A 17457-nucleotide genomic window follows, 5' to 3' on the forward strand; every position below is an offset into this window, starting at 1 on the left:
GGACCCCCCAAACTCCCCCTGTGACCCCACCCAAACCCCTCCAGGACCCCCCAAACTCCCCCTGTGACCCCCCCAAACCCCTCCAGGACCCCCCAAACCCCCCCAGGACCCCCCAAACTCCCCCCAAACTCCCCCAAACTCCCCCCAGACCCCCCTGTGACCCCCCCCAGGACCCCCCAGACCCCCCTGTGACCCCTCCCCCGCAGGGTCCCTGGCTCCGCTCCCGCTCCGGGTCCGGTTCCTGCCCTTGGGGGGCCCCCCCGCGACCCCCGCCCGCCTCGGGGGGCTCTGCCGGCTGCTGGTGCTGGGCTGGAGGTGGGTGGGGGTCCCGGGCAGGGGTTCTGGGGGTCCTGAGGGGGTCTGGGGGTCTCTGGGGGAAGTTTTGGGGGTCTGGGGGAGGTTTTGGGGGGTCTGGGGGGGTTTTAGGGGGGATTTGGGGGTCCTGAGGGGGTCTGGGGGGTCCCTGGGGGAGGTTCTGGGGGTCCTGAGGGTGTCTGGGGGGTCCCTGGGGAGGTTTTGTGGGTCCCCAATTGGGTCTGGGGTCTCTCGGCAGGGCGCTGCCGGCGCTGACCCCTGAGCTGGGGGCTCTGGCGGCCCCCGGGGCCACGCTGCTGCTGGAGCTGCCCACGTGCGTGCAGACCCCTCCCCAAATTCAATTCCCCTCCCTAGAGGGAGCCCCCAGACCCATTAATGCCCCCTCCCCAAATTTCCCCTTTGAGAAGCCCCCAGCCCCATTAATGCCCCATTAACCCCCTATTAACGCCCCCTCCCCAAATTCCTCCCGGGTGGGGAGATCCCCCAGCCCCATTAACGCCCCCTCCCCGAGCTCCCCCTTGCGAAGCCCCCAGCCCCACTCACGCCCCCTCCCCAAATTCCTCCTGGGTGGGGGGAGCCCCCAGCCCCATTAACGCCCCCTCCCCAAATTCCACCTTCAGGAGCCCCCAGCCCCATTAACGCCCCCTCCCCAAATTCCCCCGGGCAGAGGGAGCCCCCAGCCCCATTAACGCCCCCTCCCCAAATTCCTCCTGGGTGGGGAGATCCCCCAGCCCCATTAACGCCCCCTCCCCGAACTCCCCCCACGCCCCCTCCTCACCGCGGTGCCGCCCCCTCCCCGAATTCCCCCTTCAGGAGCCCCCAGCTCCATTGACGCCCCCTCCCCGAGCTCCCCCGCCCCCCCCGCCCCCTCCTCACGGCGGTGCCGCCCCCTCCCCAGGTTCGTGCCCACCCTGCGCCCCCCCCAGCTGGAGGCGTTCCGGGCGCGGGCGGCGGCGCTGGCGCGGGCGGGGGGCTTCGAGCCCTGGGGGGGGCCCGGCGAGCCCCCGGCCCACGCGCGCTTCCGCAGGGCCCCCCCGCGCTGAGACCCCTCCCCAAATCCCCCTCTCTGGCCCCGAGACCCCTCCCCAAAATCAGCCCAAAATTCCTCTTTAATTCTCCCCAAATTCCCCTCTCTGTGCCCGAGACCCCTCCCCAAAATCAGCCCCAAATTCCCCCCAAATTCCCCTCTCTGTGCCCGAGACCCCTCCCCAAAATCAGCCCCAAATTCCCCTCTCTGTGCCCGAGACCCCTCCCCAAAATCAGCCCCAAATTCCCCTCTCTGTGCCCGAGACCCCTCCCCAAAATTCCCCCCAAATTCCCCTCTCTGTGCCCGAGACCCCTCCCCAAAATCAGCCCCAAATTCCCCCCAAATCCCCCTCTCTGTGCCCGAGACCCCTCCCCAAAATCAGCTCCAAATTCCCGTCTCTGTGCCCGAGACCCCTCCTCAAATTACCTCCCAATTTCCCCTGTCTGTGCCCGAGACCCCTCCCCAAATTACCCCCCAAAATCGGCCCCCAAATCCCCCCCCAAATTCACTTCCCGGGGCTCGAGACCCCTCCCCAAATTACCCCTAAAATCAGCCCCCAAATCCCCCTCTCTGTCCCCGAGACCCTTCCCCAAATTGCCCTGTCAGTGCCTGAGACCCCCGCCCCAGATTGACCTGTCAGTGCCTGAGACCCCCGCCCCAAATTCCCCTCCCCACCCCCGAGACCCCTCCCCAAATTTTCCTGCCTCAACCGTCCCCAAAGATTCTCCCCAGCCCTGAGACCCCCCCCCCCCAAAAATCCCCCCAGGACCCCCAAAATCCCCCCCCAAAAATCCCCTCCCAGGCCCCCCTTTAGGCCCCGCCCACTCTCATTGAGAACCCCGCCCCCCGCGCGAGGCCACGCCCCCTCCCATTCATAAAGCGCCGCCGCTTTCCCACGGCTCCGGCCCCGCAGGTACCGGGGGGGGGTCCCGTGTTGGGGAGGGGTCCTGGGGGGTCCTGGGGGGTCCCGGGGTGTCCCAAAGTGCCGGGGAGATTTTGGGGGGATTTGGGGAGGGGTCCCAGGGGGTTTTGGGGGGATTTGGGGAGGGGGTCCCAGGGGGTTTTGGGGGGATTTGGGGGGGGGTCCCAGAGGGTTTTGCGGATGATTTGGGGAGGGGTCCCAGGGGGTTTTGGGGGTGATTTTGGGAGGGGGGTCCCAGGGGGTTTTGGGGATGATTTGGGGAGGGGGTCCCAGGGGGTTTTGGGATGATTTGGGGAGGGGGTCCCGCGGGGTTTTGGGGTGATTTGGGGAGGGGGTCCCAGGGGGTTTTGGGGTGATTTGGGAGGGGGGTCCCAGGGGGTTTTGGGGATGATTTTGGGAGGGGGTCCCAGGGGGTTTTGGGATGATTTGGGGAGGGGTCCCAGGGGGTTTTGGGATGATTTGGGGGGGGGGGGTCCCAGGGGGTTTTGGGGGTGATTTGGGGAGGGGTCCCAGGGGGTTTTGGGGGGATTTGGGGAGGGGTCCCAGAGGGTTTTGGGGATGATTTGGGGAGGGGTCCCAGGGGGTTTTGGGGATGATTTGGGGAGGGGTCCCAGAGGGTTTTGGGGTGATTTGGGAGGGGGGTCCCAGGGGGTTTTGGGGATGATTTGGGGAGGGGTCCCAGGGGGTTTTGGGGGGATTTGGGGAGGGGTCCCAGGGGGTTTTGGGGGTGAATTTGGGGAGGGGTCCCAGGGGGTTTTGGGATGATTTGGGGAGTGGGTTTCAGGAGATTTTGGGCCGATTCGAGGGGGTTTTGGGGTTATTTGGTTAATTTGGGGAGGGGTCTCGGTGTCCTGGGTGCCCTTGGGGTTGTTTTTTGGGGGGGGGGGCGGGGCAGGGGCGGCTCTGTCCCCGCAGGGTGGGGGAGGGGCTGATAAGGGGCTATTTTTAGCCCCCTCCTCTCCCTTATCAGCACCGGCCCCGGATAGGGGCGGGTTTGGGGGGGGGGGGAGGGGAGGGCTGGAATTTGGGGGAGGGGGAGGTCCCGTGACCCCCCCGTGACCCCCCCGTGACCCCCCCTCGTGTCTTCCAGAAGCTTCCGAATGGCTGAGGAGTGAGTGGGGGTCTCGGGGGGAGGATGGGGAGGGGGCTTTTGGGACCCCCACCCCATTTTTGGGGTCCCCCACCCCATTTTTGGGACCCCCACCCCATTTTTGGGGGACCCCCACCCCATTTCGGGGGTCTCTAACCATTCTCTCCCCCCCCCCCCCTCCAGGGAGGACACCTCGGTGAGACCCCTCCCCCAATTCCCCTCCCCCTTCCCCCCCCCATTTTTGGGGACCTCCCCCGTTTAACCCCTGGCTCCCCGTGCCCCAGCGAGCCCCAGAGGAGGAGGAGGGGGAGGGTCCCGAGCCCCCCCAGGACCCCCCCCCGCAGCCCCCTCCCCTCCGCCGCAAGTCCTCGGCCAACTACCGGAGCTACGCCGTGGAGCCCCACGCCAAGGTGGGCTCGGGGGGCTGGGACCACCCAAACCCACCCCAAAACACCCAAAACCCACCCCGAAAACCCCAAAAACCCCACAAAGCCACCCCAAAAACCCCAAAAACCTCTAAAAGCCACCCCGAAAACCCCAAAAACCCACCCCAAAAACCCTAAAAACCCCACAAAACCACCCCAAAAATACCCAAAACCCACCCTGAAAAACCTAAAAACCTCTAAAACCCACCCTGAAAACACCAAAAACCTCACAAAACCACCCCAAAACACCCAAAACCCACCCCGAAAACCCCAAAAACCTCTAAAAGCCACCCTGAAAACCCTAAAAACCTCACAAAACCACCCCAAAAATACCCAAAACCCACCCTGAAAACCCCAAAAACCCTACAAAACCACCCCAAAACACCCAAAACCCACCCCAAAACCCCCAAAAACCTCTAAAAGCCACCCCAAAAACCCCACAAAACCACCCCAAAAACACCCAAAACCCACCCTGAAAACCCCAAAAACCCCACAAAACCACCACGAAAACCCCAAAAATCCCACAAAACCACCCCAAAACTCCCAAAAACCACCCCAAAAACCCCAAAAACCTCTAAAAGCCACCCCGAAAACCCCAAAAACCCCACAAAACCACCCCAAAAACCCCAAAAACCCCACAAAACCACCACAAAACTCCCAAAAACCACCCCAAAACCCCACAAAACACCCAAAACCCACCCTGAGAACCCCAAAAACCCCACAAAACCACCCCAAAACACCCAAAAGCCACCCTGAAAACCCCCAAAACCCCCACAAAACCACCCCAAAACACCCAAAACCCACCCCAAAAGCCCCAAAAACCCCAAAAACCTCTAAAAGCCACCCCGTAAACCCCAAAAGCCCCAAAAACCACCCCAAAACCACCCCAAAAACACCCAAAACCCACCCTGAAAAACCTAAAAACCTCTAAAACCCACCCTGAAAACCCTAAAAACCCCACAAAACCACCCCAAAACACCCAAAACCCACCCTGAGAACCCCAAAAACCTCTAAAAGCCGCCCCAAAACACCCAAAAGCCACCCTGAAAACCCCAAAATGACCCAAAAAACACCTAAAATTCACCCTGAAAACCCTAAAACCCCTAAAAACCATCCTGAAAAACCTAAAACCAAAACAAAACACCCTGAAAACCCCAAAATGACCCCAAAACCACCCAAATTTCACCCTGAAAACCCCAAAACCCCAAAAAAATCACCCTGAAAACCCTAAAACCCCTAAAAACCACCCTGAAAAACCCAAAACCCTCAAAAAAACACCCTGAAAACCCAAAATGACCCCAAAAACACCTAAAAACCACCTTGAAAAACCCAAAACCACCCTGAAAAACCCAAAAAAACCTCAAAAAACCACCCTGAAAACCCTAAAAACCTCTAAAAACCACCCCAAAAACCCCAAACCTCCTTAAAAACCATCCTGAAAACCCAAAACCGCCTAAAATTCACCCTGAAAACCCCAAACCCCAAAAAAAACACCCCAAAAACCCCAAAATCCCCCCAATTCTGACCCCAAATTTCTCCCCCTCCAGAGAAAATCCAAAATTTCGGCATCTCGCAAGCTCCAGCTGAAGGTGAGCGGGGTCCCCAAAATTTGGGGGGGGGTCTGGGTGCGGTCCCCAAATTTTTTGAGGAGGGGTCCCCAAATTTTTGGGAGGGGTCCCTCACAAAAAACCCCAAAATTTAAATTTTCCAGCTGAATTTGAAGGTTTTGTACCCAAATTTCATAACTTACCCCCGATTTTGGGGTCCTGGCGGTTTCCCAAAATTTTTCGGGGGGTGTCCCCAAATTTTTTGGGGGTGTCCTCAAAGTTTTTGGGGGGTGTCCCCAAGATGTCCCCCCCTCAAAGATCCCCAAAATTTAAATTTCCCAGCTAAATTTGAGGGGTTTGTACCCAAATTTCATAACTTACCCCCGATTTTGGGGTCCTGGCGGTTTCCCAAAATTTTTCGGGGGGTGTCCCCAAATTTTTTGGGGGGTGTCCCCAAATTTTTGTGGGGTGTCCCCAAGATGTCCCCCCTCAAAAAACCCCAAAATTTAAATTTCCCAGCTGAATTTGAGGGTTTTATACCCAAATTTCGTAACTTACCCTCGATTTTGGGGTCCTGGGGGTTTCCCAAAATTTTTCGGGGGGTGTTCCCAAATGTTGAGGTTGGTCCCCAAATTTTTGGGGGGAGTGTCCCCAAGATGTCCCCCCTCAAAAAACCCCAAAATGTAAATTTCCCAGCTAAATTTGAGGGTTTTGTCCCCAAATTTTGTAACTTACCCCCGATTTTGGGGTCCTGGCGGTTTCCCAAATTTCTGGGTGTGTGTCCCCAAATTTTGAGGTTGGTCCCCAAATTTTTGGGGGGAGTGTCCCCAAGATGTCCCCCCTCAAAGATCCCCAAAATGTAAATTTCCCAGCTAAATTTGAGGGTTTTGTACCCAAATTTCATAACTTACCCCCGATTTTGGGGTCCTGGGGGTTTCCCACAATTTTTCGGGGGGTGTCCCCAAATTTTTTGGGGGTGTCCCCAAATTTTTGGGGGGTGTCCTAAAATTTTCGGGGGGTGTCCCCAAAATATCCCACCCCCTCAAAGATCCCCAAAATGTAAATTTTCCAGCTAAATTTGAGGGTTTTGTCCCCAAATTTTGTAACTTACCTTCGATTTTGGGGTCCTGGGGGTTTCCCACAATTTTTCGGGGGGTGTCCCCAAATTTTTTGGGGGTGTCCCCAAATTTTGGGGGGGTGTCCCCAAGATGTCCCCCCTCAAAGATCCCCAAAATTTAAATTTCCCAGCTAAATTTGAGGGTTTTATACCCAAATTTCGTAACTTACCCTCGATTTTGGGGTCCTGGGGGTTTCCCACAATTTTTCGGGGGGTGTTCCCAAATTCCGGGGGTGTCCCCAAATTTTTGAGGGTGTCCTAAAATTTTTGGGGGGTGTCCCCAAAATATCCCACCCCCTCAAAGAACCCCAAAATTTAAATTTCCCAGCTAAATTTGAGGGTTTTGTCCCCAAATTTTGTAACTTACCCTCGATTTTGGGGTCCTGGGGGTTTCCCACAATTTTTCGGGGGGTGTCCCCAAAGTTTTTGGGGGGTGTCCCCAAGATGTCCCCCCTCAAAAAACCCCAAAATTTAAATTTCCCAGCTGAATTTGAGGGTTTTGTCCCCAAATTTCATAACTTACCCCCGATTTTGGGGTCCTGTCGGTTTCCCACAATTTTTCGGGGGGTGTTCCCAAATTTTTTGGGGGGTGTCCCCAAATTTTGGGGGGGGTGTCCCCAAGATTTCCCCCCTCAAAAAACCCCAAAATTTAAATTTCCCAGCTAAATTTGAGGGTTTTGTCCCCAAATTTCATAACTTACCCTCGATTTTGGGGTCCTGGCGGTTTCCCAAAATTTTTCGGGGGGTGCTCCCAAATTCCAGGGGTGTCCCCAAATTTTTGGGGGTGTCCCCAAAATATCCCACCCCCTCAAAGAACCCCAAAATTTAAATTTCCCAGCTAAATTTGAGGGTTTTGTCCCCAAATTTTGTAACTTACCCTCGATTTTGGGGTCCTGGGGGTTTCCCACAATTTTTCGGGGGGTGTCCCCAAAGTTTTTGGGGGGTGTCCCCAAGATGTCCCCCCTCAAAAAACCCCAAAATTTAAATTTCCCAGCTGAATTTGAGGGTTTTGTCCCCAAATTTCATAACTTACCCCCGATTTTGGGGTCCTGTCGGTTTCCCACAATTTTTCGGGGGGTGTTCCCAAATTTTTTGGGGGGTGTCCCCAAATTTTGGGGGGGGTGTCCCCAAGATTTCCCCCCTCAAAAAACCCCAAAATTTAAATTTCCCAGCTAAATTTGAGGGTTTTGTCCCCAAATTTCATAACTTACCCTCGATTTTGGGGTCCTGGCGGTTTCCCAAAATTTTTCGGGGGGTGCTCCCAAATTTTGAGGTTGGTCCCCAAATTTTTGGGGGGAGTGTCCCCAAGATGTCCCCCCTCAAAAAAACCCAAAATGTAAATTTCCCAGCTAAATTTGAGGGGTTTGTACCCAAATTTCGTAACTTACCCTCGATTTTGGGGTCCTGGCGGTTTCCCACAATTTTTTGGGGGGTGTCCCCAAATTTTTTGGGGGTGTCCCCAAAGTTTTTGGGGGGTGTCCCCAAAATGTCCCCCCCTCAAAGATCCCCAAAATTTAAATGTCCCAGCTAAATTTGAGGGTTTTGTACCCAAATTTCATAACTTACCCTCGATTTTGGGGTCCTGGGGGTTTCCCACAATTTTTCGGGGGGTGTCCCCAAATTTTTTGGGGGGTGTCCCCAAATTCCAGGGGTGTCCCCAAATTCTTGGGGGTGCCCCCAAAATATCCCACCCCCTCAAAGAACCCCAAAATGTAAATTTTCCAGCTGAATTTGAGGGTTTTGTCCCCAAATTTCATAACTTACCCCCGATTTTGGGGTCCTGTCGGTTTCCCACAATTTTTCGGGGGGTGTCCCCAAATTTTTTGGGGGTGTCCCCAAATTTTTGGGGGGTGTCCCCAAGATGTCCCCCCTCAAAAAACCCCAAAATGTAAATTTCCAAGCTAAATTTGAGGGTTTTATACCCAAATTTCGTAACTTACCCCCGATTTTGGGGTCCTGGCGGTTTCCCAAATTTCTGTGTGGGTGTTCCCAAATGTTGAGGTTGGTCCCCAAATTTTTGGGGGGTGTCCCCAAGATGTCCCCCCTCAAAAAACCCCAAAATTTAAATTTCCCAGCTAAATTTGAGGGTTTTGTCCCCAAATTTTGTAACTTACCCTCGATTTTGGGGTCCTGGGGGTTTCCCAAAATTTTTCGGGGGGTGTCCCCAAATTTTTTGGGGGTGTCCTCAAAGTTTTTGGGGGGTGTCCCCAAGATGTCCCCCCCTCAAAGATCCCCAAAATTTAAATTTCCCAGCTAAGTTTGAGGGTTTTATACCCAAATTTCATAACTTACCCCCGATTTTGGGGTCCTGGCGGTTTCCCACAATTTTTCGGGGGGTGTCCCCAAATTTTTTGGGGGTGTCCCCAAAGTTTTTGGGGGGTGTCCCCAAGATGTCCCCCCTCAAAGATCCCCAAAATTTAAATTTCCCAGCTAAATTTGAGGGTTTTGTCCCCAAATTTCATAACTTACCCCCGATTTTGGGGTCCTGGGGGTTTCCCAAAATTTTTCGGGGGGTGTCCCCAAATTTTTTGGGGGTGTCCCCAAAGTTTTTGGGGGGTGTCCCCAAGATGTCCCCCCTCAAAGATCCCCAAAATGTAAATTTCCCAGCTAAATTTGAGGGTTTTGTCCCCAAATTTCATAACTTACCCCTCATTTTGGGGTCCTGGAGGTGTCCCCAAATTTTTGGGTGGATGTCCCCAAATTCCAGGGGTGTCCCCAAATTTTTGGGGGTGTCCCCAAAATATCCCACCCCTTCAAAGATCCCCAAAATTTAAATTTCCCAGCTAAATTTGAGGGTTTTGTCCCCAAATTTCATAACTTACCCCCGATTTTGGGGTCCTGGGGGTTTCCCACAATTTTTCGGGGGGTGTCCCCAAATTTTTTGGGGGGTGTTCCCAAATTTTTGGGGGGTGTCCCCAAAATGTGGTGTCGCCCAGACGCTGCTGCTGCAGAGGGCGAAGCGGGAGCTGGAGAAGGAGGAGCAGGAGAGGGCGGCCGAAAAACTTCGGGTGCTGGGGGAGCTGTGCCCACCCCTGGCGGCCCTGGAGGGGATGGGGGTGACCGAGCTGCAGGTGAGGGGACACCGGGGGCACAGGTGAGGGGAATGGAGGGGAAAGGGAGGGGAAATGTAGGGGGAAAGGTGAGGGGAAAATGGAGGGGAATGTGAGGGGGAAATTGAGTGAAAGGTGAGGGGAAATGTGAAGGGAAAATGGAGGGAAATGTGAGGGGAAAATGGAGTGAAAGGTGAGGGGAAAATGGAGGGAAATGTGAGGGGAAAATGGAGGGAAATGTGAGGGGAAATGTGAAGGGAAAATGGAGGGAAATGTGAGGGGAAAATGGAGTGAAAGGTGAGGGGAAAATGGAGGGGAATGTGAGGGGAAAATGGAAGGAAATGTGAGGGGAAAGGTGAGGGGAAAATGGGGAAAATGGAGGGAAATGTGAGGGGAAAGGTGAGGGGAAATGTGAGGGGAAAATGGATTGAAAGGTGAGGGGGAAATTGAGTGAAAGGTGAGGGGAAAGGTGAGGGGAAAATGGAGGGGAAATGTGAGGGGAAAATGGAGGGAAATGTGAGGGGGAAATGGTGGCAAATGTGGGGGAAAATGGAGGGAAATGTGAGGGGGAAATGGCGGCAAACGTGGGGGAAAATTGAGAGAAATGTGAGGGGAAAATGGAGGGAAATGTGTGGGGAAAATGGAGGGAAATGTGAGGGGGAAATGGAGGGGAAATGTGAGGGGAAAATTGGGAAAATGTGAGTGGAAAATGGAGCTAAATGTGAGGGGAAAATGGAGGGGAAGGTGGGCAGAAAATGGAGAGAAATGTGAGGGGAAAATGATGACGAACATGAGGGGGAAATGGAGGGAAAGGTGAGGGGAAATGTGAGGGGAAAATGGAGGGAAATGTGATGGAAAAATGGTGATGAACATGAGGGGAAAATGGAGGGGAAGGTGAGGGGAAAATGGTGGGAAATGTTGGTGGGAAATGTGAGGGGGAAATGGAGGGAAAGGTGAGGGGAAAATGGAGGGAAATGTGAGGGGAAAATTGGGGAAATGTGAGTGGAAAATGGAGGGAAATGTGAGGGGGAAATTGGAGGGAAATATGGGGAAAATGGAGAGAAATGTGAGGGGAAAATTGGAGGGAAATATGGGGAAAATGGTGGCGAACATGAGGGGAGAAAAGGGCGGGAAATGTGAGGGGAAAGGTGAGGGGAAAATGGGGGAAATGTGAGGGGAAAATGGAGGGAAATGTGAGGGGAAAATGGAGGGGAAGGTGAGGGGTAAATGTGAGGGGGAAATGGGGGAATGTGAGGGCAAAATGCAAGGGGAAATGTGAGGGGAATGTGGGGACAATTGAGGGGAAAATGGAGAGAAATGTGAGGGGAAAATTGGAGGGAAATATGGGGAAAATGGCGGCAAACATCAGGGGAGAAAAGGGCGGGAAATGTGAGGGGAAAATGGGGGAAATGTGAGGGGGAAATGAAGCGAAATGTGAGGGTTAAATGTGAGGGGGAAATGGGGGAAATATGAGGGGAAAGGTGAGGGGGAAATGGAGGGAAATGTGAGGGGGAAATGGAGGGAAAGGTGAGGGGAAAGGTGAGGGGAAAATGGGGGAAATGTGAGGGGGAAATGTGAGGGGGAAGTGGGGGAATGTGAGGGCAAAATGCGAGGGGAAATGTGAGGGGAATGTGGGGACAATTGAGGGGAAAATGGAGAGAAATGTGGGGGGAAAATGGGGAAATGTGAGGGGAAAGGTGAGGGGGAAATGGAGGGAAATGTGAGGGGGAAATGTGAGGGGGAAATGGGGGAATGTGAGGGCAAAATACGAGGGGAAATGTGAGGGGAACGTGGGGACAATTGAGGGGAAAATGGAGGAGAAGTTGAGGGGAAAATGGAGGGAAAGGTGAGGGGGAAATGGAGGGAAATGTGAGGGGGAAATGTGAGGGGAATGTGGGGACAATTGAGGGGAAAATGGAGGAGAAGTTGAGGGGAAAATGGAGGGAAAGGTGAGGGGGAAATGGCGGGGGGTGACAGAGCTGCAGGTGAGGGGACATTGAGGACATTGGGCACATCAGGGACTCTGTGGGGACATGCCAGGGGAGGCGGTGACAGCGCCGTGTCCCCTGCGTGTCCCCCAGGAGCTGTGCCGCCAGCTGCACGCCCGCGTGGCGCGCGTGGACGAGGAGCGCTACGACATGGGGACGCGCGTCAGCAAGAACGTCACCGAGGTGGGGACAGGGGACAGCCCCGCCTCCCGCTGGGGACACTGTCCCCAAGGTGTCCCCAAGGTGTCCTTAGCACCTCTGCCAGGGCCTGGGGGGGAATGTGTGCCTGAATGTCCCCAAATCCCCTCAATGTCCCCAATCCCCTCAACGTCCCTGATGTCCCCAAACCACCCCCAATGTCCCCAAATCCTCCCAATGTCCCCAATCCCCCCAATGTCCCTGATGTCCCCAAACCCTCCCAGTGTCCCCAAACCCCCCTGATGTCCTCAATGTCCCCAATCCCCCCAATATCCCCAATGTCCCCAATCCCCTCAATGTCCCCAACCCCTTCAATGTCCCCGATGTCCCCAAACCCCCCCAGTGTCCCCAAACCTCTCAATGTCCCCAATGTCCCCAAATCCTCCCAATGTCCCCAAACCCCTCAATGTCCCCAATGTCCCCAACCCCTTCAATGTCCCCAATGTCCCCAAGTCCCCCCAATGTCCCCAATCCCCTCAATGTCCCCAACCCCTTCTATGTCCCCAATGTCCCCAAATCCTCACAATGTCCCCAATCCCCCCAATGTCCCCAACCCCTTCAATGTCCCCAATGTCCCCAACCCCCCCCAGTGTCCCCAGTCCTCCCACTGTCCCCAAACCCCCCACTGTCCCCAATGTCCCCAAGTCCCCCCGATGTCCCTAATGCCCCCAATGTCCCCAAACCCCTCAATGTCCCCAATGTCCCCAAGTCCCCCCAGTGTCCCCAAACCCCTCAATGTCCCCAATGTCCCCAAATCCTCCCAATGTCCCTAAACCCCCCCAATGTCCCCGATGTCCCCAAATCCCCCCAACCCCCCCGATGTCCCTAAATCCCCCCAACCCCCCCAATGTCCCCAATGTCCCCCCCAGTGTCCCCAGTCCTCCCACTGTCCCCGATGTCCCCAAACCCCCCCAATCCCCCCAATGTCCCCACTGTCCCCAATCCCCCCGATGTCCCCAATCCCCCCAATGTCCCCAATCCCCCCAATGTCCCCAAATCCCCCCAACCCCCCCGATGTCCCCAATGTCCCCCCAGCTGGAGGAGCTGCGTCGCCGCGTGGCCGCCGGCCGCTTCGTGCGGCCCAACCTGCGCCGGGTGCGGCTGTCGGCCGACGCCATGATGGCGGCGCTGCTGGGCACCAAACCCCGCGTGGGCACCGACCTGAGGGCGGGGCTGCGCCAGGTGCGCAAGGACGACGCCGAGAAGGTGAGGGGACACTGGGGACACCGGGGACACCGGGGGGATTGGGGACATTGGGGACATCAGGGACAATGGCGCCATGATGGCGGCGCTGCTGGGCACCAAACCCCGCGTGGGCACCGACCTGAGGGCGGGGCTGCGCCAGGTGCGCAAGGACGACGCCGAGAAGGTGAGGGGACACCGGGGACACCGGGGGGATTGGGGACATCAGGGACATCGGGGACCTGGAATCACCTGAGGGCATTTTTAGGGGTTTTTGGGGGATTTTTGGGGTGTTTTGGTTTTGTTTTTTTGTTTTTTGGGGTGGTTTCTGGGGTGGTTTTGGGGATTTTTTGGGGTGGTTTCTGGGGTGGTTTTGGGGATTTTTTGGGGTGGTTTTTGGGGTGGTTTTGGGGATTTTTTGGGGGTATTTTTGTGGTGTTTTGGGGATTTTTTGGGGGTATTTTTGGGGTGTTTTGGGGATTTTTTAGGGGTGTTTTTGTGGTGTTTTGGGGATTTTTTGGGGGTGTTTTTGTGGTGTTTTGGGGGCATTTTTTTGGGTTTTTTTGGTGTTTTGGGGATTTTTTTGGGGGTGTTTTTGTGGTGTTTTGGGGATATTTTAGGGGTGTTTTTGTGGTGTTTTGGGGATTTTTTTAGGGGTGTTTTTGTGGTGTTTTGGGGATTTTTTGGGGGTATTTTTGGGGTGTTTTGGGGATTTTTTGGGGGGTGTTTTTGTGGTGTTTTGGGGATTTTTAGGGGTATTTTTGGGGTGTTTTGGGGATTTTTTGGGGGTGTTTTTGTGGTGTTTTGGGGATTTTTTAGGGGTATTTTTGGGGTGTTTTGGGGATTTTTTTAGGGGTATTTTTGTGGTGTTTTGGGGGTATTTTTTTGGTTTTTTTTGTGGTGTTTTGGAGATTTTTTGGGGGTGTTTTTGTGGTGTTTTGGGGATTTTTTGGGGGTATTTTTGTGGTGTTTTGGGGGTATTTTTTTTATTTTTTTTGGTGGTGTTTTGGGGATTTTTTGGGGGTGTTTTTGTGGTGTTTTGGGGATTTTTTAGGGGTGTTTTTGGGGTGTTTTGGGGATTTTTTGGGGGTGTTTTTGTGGTGTTTTGGGGATTTTTTAGGGGTATTTTTGTGGTGTTTTGGGGATTTTTTAGGGGTATTTTTGTGGTGTTTTGGGGATTTTTTAGGGGTATTTTTGGGGTGTTTTGGGGATTTTTAGGGGTATTTTTGTGGTGTTTTGGGGATATTTTTGGGGATATTTTTGTTGTTTTTTGGGGTGTTTTTGTGGTGTTTTGGGGGCATTTTTGGGGTGTTTTTTGGGGATTTTTAGGAGAGATTCGGGTGAGTTTTGTGGATGTTTTTGGGGGTATTTTTAGGAGGGATTTTGGGTGGGTTTTGTGGCAATTTTAGGGCTATTTTTGGGGTAGTTTTTGGGGTGGTTTCTGGGTATTTTTAGGGCTGTTTTTAGGGTTTTTTGGGGCATTTTTAGGAGGGATTTTGGGTGGGTTTTGTGGCAATTTTAGGGGATTTTGGGGGATGTTTTTAGAGGTGTTTTGGGGTAGTTTTGGGGTGGTTTCTGGGTATTTTTAGGGCTATTTTTAGGGTTTTTTGGGGCATTTTTAGGAGAGATTTTTGGTGGGTTTTGTGGCAATTTTAGGGCTATTTTTGGGGTAGTTTTAGGCATGGTTTCTGGGTATTTTTAGGGTGTTATTAGGGTTTTGGGGGTATTTTTAGGAGGGTTTTTTGGGTGGGTTTTGTGTCAATTTTAGGGGATTTTGGGGGGTGTTTCTAGAGGTGTTTTGGGGTAGTTTTTTGGGGTGGTTTCTGGGTATTTTTAGGGTGTTTTTAGGGTTTTTTGGGGTATTTTTAGGAGGGATTTTGGGTGGGTTTTGTGGCAATTTTAGGGCTGTTTTTGGGGGGTATTTTTAGGGCTGTTTTGGGGTAGTTTTGGGGTGGTTTCTGGGTATTTTTAGGGCTATTTTTAGGGTTTTTTGGGGCATTTTTAGGAGGGATTTTGGGTGCGTTTTGTGGCAATTTTAGGGATTTTTGGGGGGTATTTTTGGGGTCATTTTAGGCATGGTTTCTGGATATTTTTAGGGCTATTTTTAGGGTTTTTTGGGGCATTTTTAGGAGTGATTTTGGTTGGGTTTTGTGTCAATTTTAGGGGATTTTGGGGGATGTTTTTAGAGGTGTTTTGGGGTAGTTTTTGGGGTGGTTTCTGGGTATTTTTAGGGTGTTTTTAGGGTTTTTTGGGGTATTTTTAGGAGGGATTTTGGGTGGGTTTTGTGGCAATTTTAGGGGTTTTTGGGGGGTATTTTGGGGTAGTTTTTGGGGTGGTTTCTGGGTATTTTTAGGGTGTTTTTAGGGTGTTTTTGGGGTATTTTTAGGAGGGATTTTGGGTGGGTTTTGTGGCAATTTTAAGGATTTTTGGGGGGTATTTTTGGGGTCATTTTAGGCATGGTTTCTGGATATTTTTAGGGCTATTTTTAGGGTTTTTGGGCATTTTTAGGAGGGATTTTTGGTGGGTTTTGTGGCAATTTTAGGGCTATTTTTGGGGTAGTTTTAGGCATGGTTTCTGGGTATTTTTAGGATGTTTTAGGGTTTTTTGGGGTATTTTTAGGAGGGTTTTTGGGTGGGTTTTGTGGCAATTTTAGGGATTTTTGGGGTATTTTTGGGGTAGTTTTAGGCATGGTTTCTGGGTATTTTTAGGGTGTTTTTAGGGTTTTTTGGGGCATTTTTAGGAGGATTTTGGTTGGGTTTTGTGGCAATTTTAGGGCTGTTTTTGGGGGGTATTTTTGGGGTAGTTTTAGGCATGGTTTCTGGATATTTTTAGGGCTGTTTTTAGGGTTTTTTGGGGCATTTTTAGGAGGGATTTTGGGTGGGTTTTGTGTCAATTTTAGGGGATTTTGGGGGATGTTTTAAGAGGTGTTTTGGGGTAGTTTTTTTGGGTGGTTTCTGGGTATTTTTAGGGTGTTTTTAGGGTTTTTTGGGGCATTTTTAGGAGGGATTTTGGGTGGGTTTTGTGTCAATTTTTGGGGATTTTGGGGGATGTTTTAAGAGGTGTTTTGGGGTAGTTTTTTTGGGTGGTTTCTGGGTATTTTTAGGGTGTTTTTAGGGTTTTTGGGGTATTTTTAGGAGGGATTTTTGGTGAGTTTTGTGTCAATTCTAGGGCTGTTTTTGGGGGGTATTTTTAGGGTAGTTTTAGGCATGGTTTCTGGGTATTTTTAGGGTGTTTTTAGGTTTTTTTGGGGCATTTTTAGGAGGGATTTTGGTTGGGTTTTGTGGCAATTTTAGGGGTTTTTGGGGGGTATTTTTAGGGCTGTTTTGGGGTAGTTTTGGGGTGGTTTCTGGGTATTTTTAGGGCTATATTTAGGGTTTTTTGGGGCATTTTTAGAAGTGATTTTGGTTGGGTTTTGTGTCAATTTAGGGGATTTTGGGGGATGTTTTTAGAGGTGTTTTGGGGTAGTTTTTGGGGGTGGTTTCTGGGTATTTTTAGGGTTTTTTGGGGTATTTTTAGGAGGGATTTTGGGTGGGTTTTGTGGCAATTTTAGGGGTTTTTAGGGTTTATTTTTAGGGGTGTTTCGGGGGTAGTTTTGGGGTCGTATTTGGGGTATTTGGGGAACACTGGGGACACTGTCCCAGGAGAGCTACGAGGTCGGGGACTGGCGCAAGAACGTGGACGCCATGAGCGGGATGGAGGGGCGCAAGAAGAAGTTCGAGGGGGCGGCGGCCTGAGGGTGAGACCCTCACCAAAACCTCCCCAAAATCCCAGCATTCCTCCACCCAAAAAAATCCCCAGGACCACCCCAAAAAAAACTGGGATTTCTGCCCCAAAACCCCCTGGAAACCTCTCTAAAAACCCCCAGAATTCTCCACAAAAAATCCTGGGATTCCCCCCCAAAAAACCTCTGGGACCCTTCTGCAAAACCCACAGAATTTTTCTCAAAAAAACTTGGGATTCCCCCCCAAAAATCCCTCAAGACCTTTCCCCAAAAACCCCCCGAATTGCCCCCCAAAAATCCTGGGATTCCCCCCAAAACCCCTTGGGACCCTTCTCCAAAAATCCCCAGAATTCCCTTTAAAAAATCCTGGGATTCCCCCCAAAAATCCCCCAGGACCCTTCCCCAAAAAACCCCAGAATTCCCTTTAAAAAAATCCTGGGATTCCCCCCAAAAAGCCTCTCGGACCCTTCCGCAAAAACCCCCAGAATTACCCCCAAAATAACCTGGGATTCCCCCAAAAAATCCCTCAGGACCTTTCCCCAAAAACCCCCAGAATTCCCTTGAAAAAAATCCTGGGATTCCCCCTCAAAAATCCCTCAGGACCCCTCCCCAAATTTCCCACAGGAGGAGCCCCCATGGAGTCCCTCTTTCATTATCACCTTCATCATCACCTTCATCATCACCTTCATCATCACCACCACGGGCACTGGCACTGCACGACCCCCCACCCAGAACAGACCCCCTCCCCAAATAAACTTCCCTTTCAGCATCAATTAACGCAGTCATTGAGTGGTGGTTGTTAATTAAGGCAATTTGGGGGGAGAAATCACGCAGAGGTTTGGGGCGGCCATTTTGTCCCCTCACGTTTCCCGCCA

At 52.5% G+C, this 17457-nt stretch overlaps 2 protein-coding genes across 2 annotated transcripts; both read left to right on the forward strand.

Annotated features, from left to right (window-relative positions):
* Nucleotides 1-170: 170 nt before the first annotated feature.
* On the forward strand, nt 171-2011 carry DNAAF3 (dynein axonemal assembly factor 3; the record flags this gene model as incomplete). Its single annotated transcript, XM_059837720.1, has 3 exons — nt 171-315; nt 554-628; nt 1214-2011. Coding segments are annotated over 3 exons (365 nt in total), but the record flags the coding sequence as incomplete, so codon positions are not given.
* Nucleotides 2012-3626: 1615 nt separating this feature from the next.
* TNNI3 (troponin I3, cardiac type) lies at nt 3627-17355 on the forward strand (the record flags this gene model as incomplete). Its single annotated transcript, XM_059837721.1, has 7 exons — nt 3627-3764; nt 5327-5368; nt 9380-9514; nt 11575-11664; nt 12715-12885; nt 16503-16597; nt 17207-17355. Coding segments are annotated over 6 exons (669 nt in total), but the record flags the coding sequence as incomplete, so codon positions are not given.
* Nucleotides 17356-17457: the final 102 nt, after the last annotated feature.

This window comes from Haemorhous mexicanus, unplaced genomic scaffold (genome assembly GCF_027477595.1).
Source record: "Haemorhous mexicanus isolate bHaeMex1 unplaced genomic scaffold, bHaeMex1.pri scaffold_220_ctg1, whole genome shotgun sequence".
NCBI classification, from domain to species: Eukaryota; Metazoa; Chordata; class Aves; order Passeriformes; family Fringillidae; genus Haemorhous; species Haemorhous mexicanus.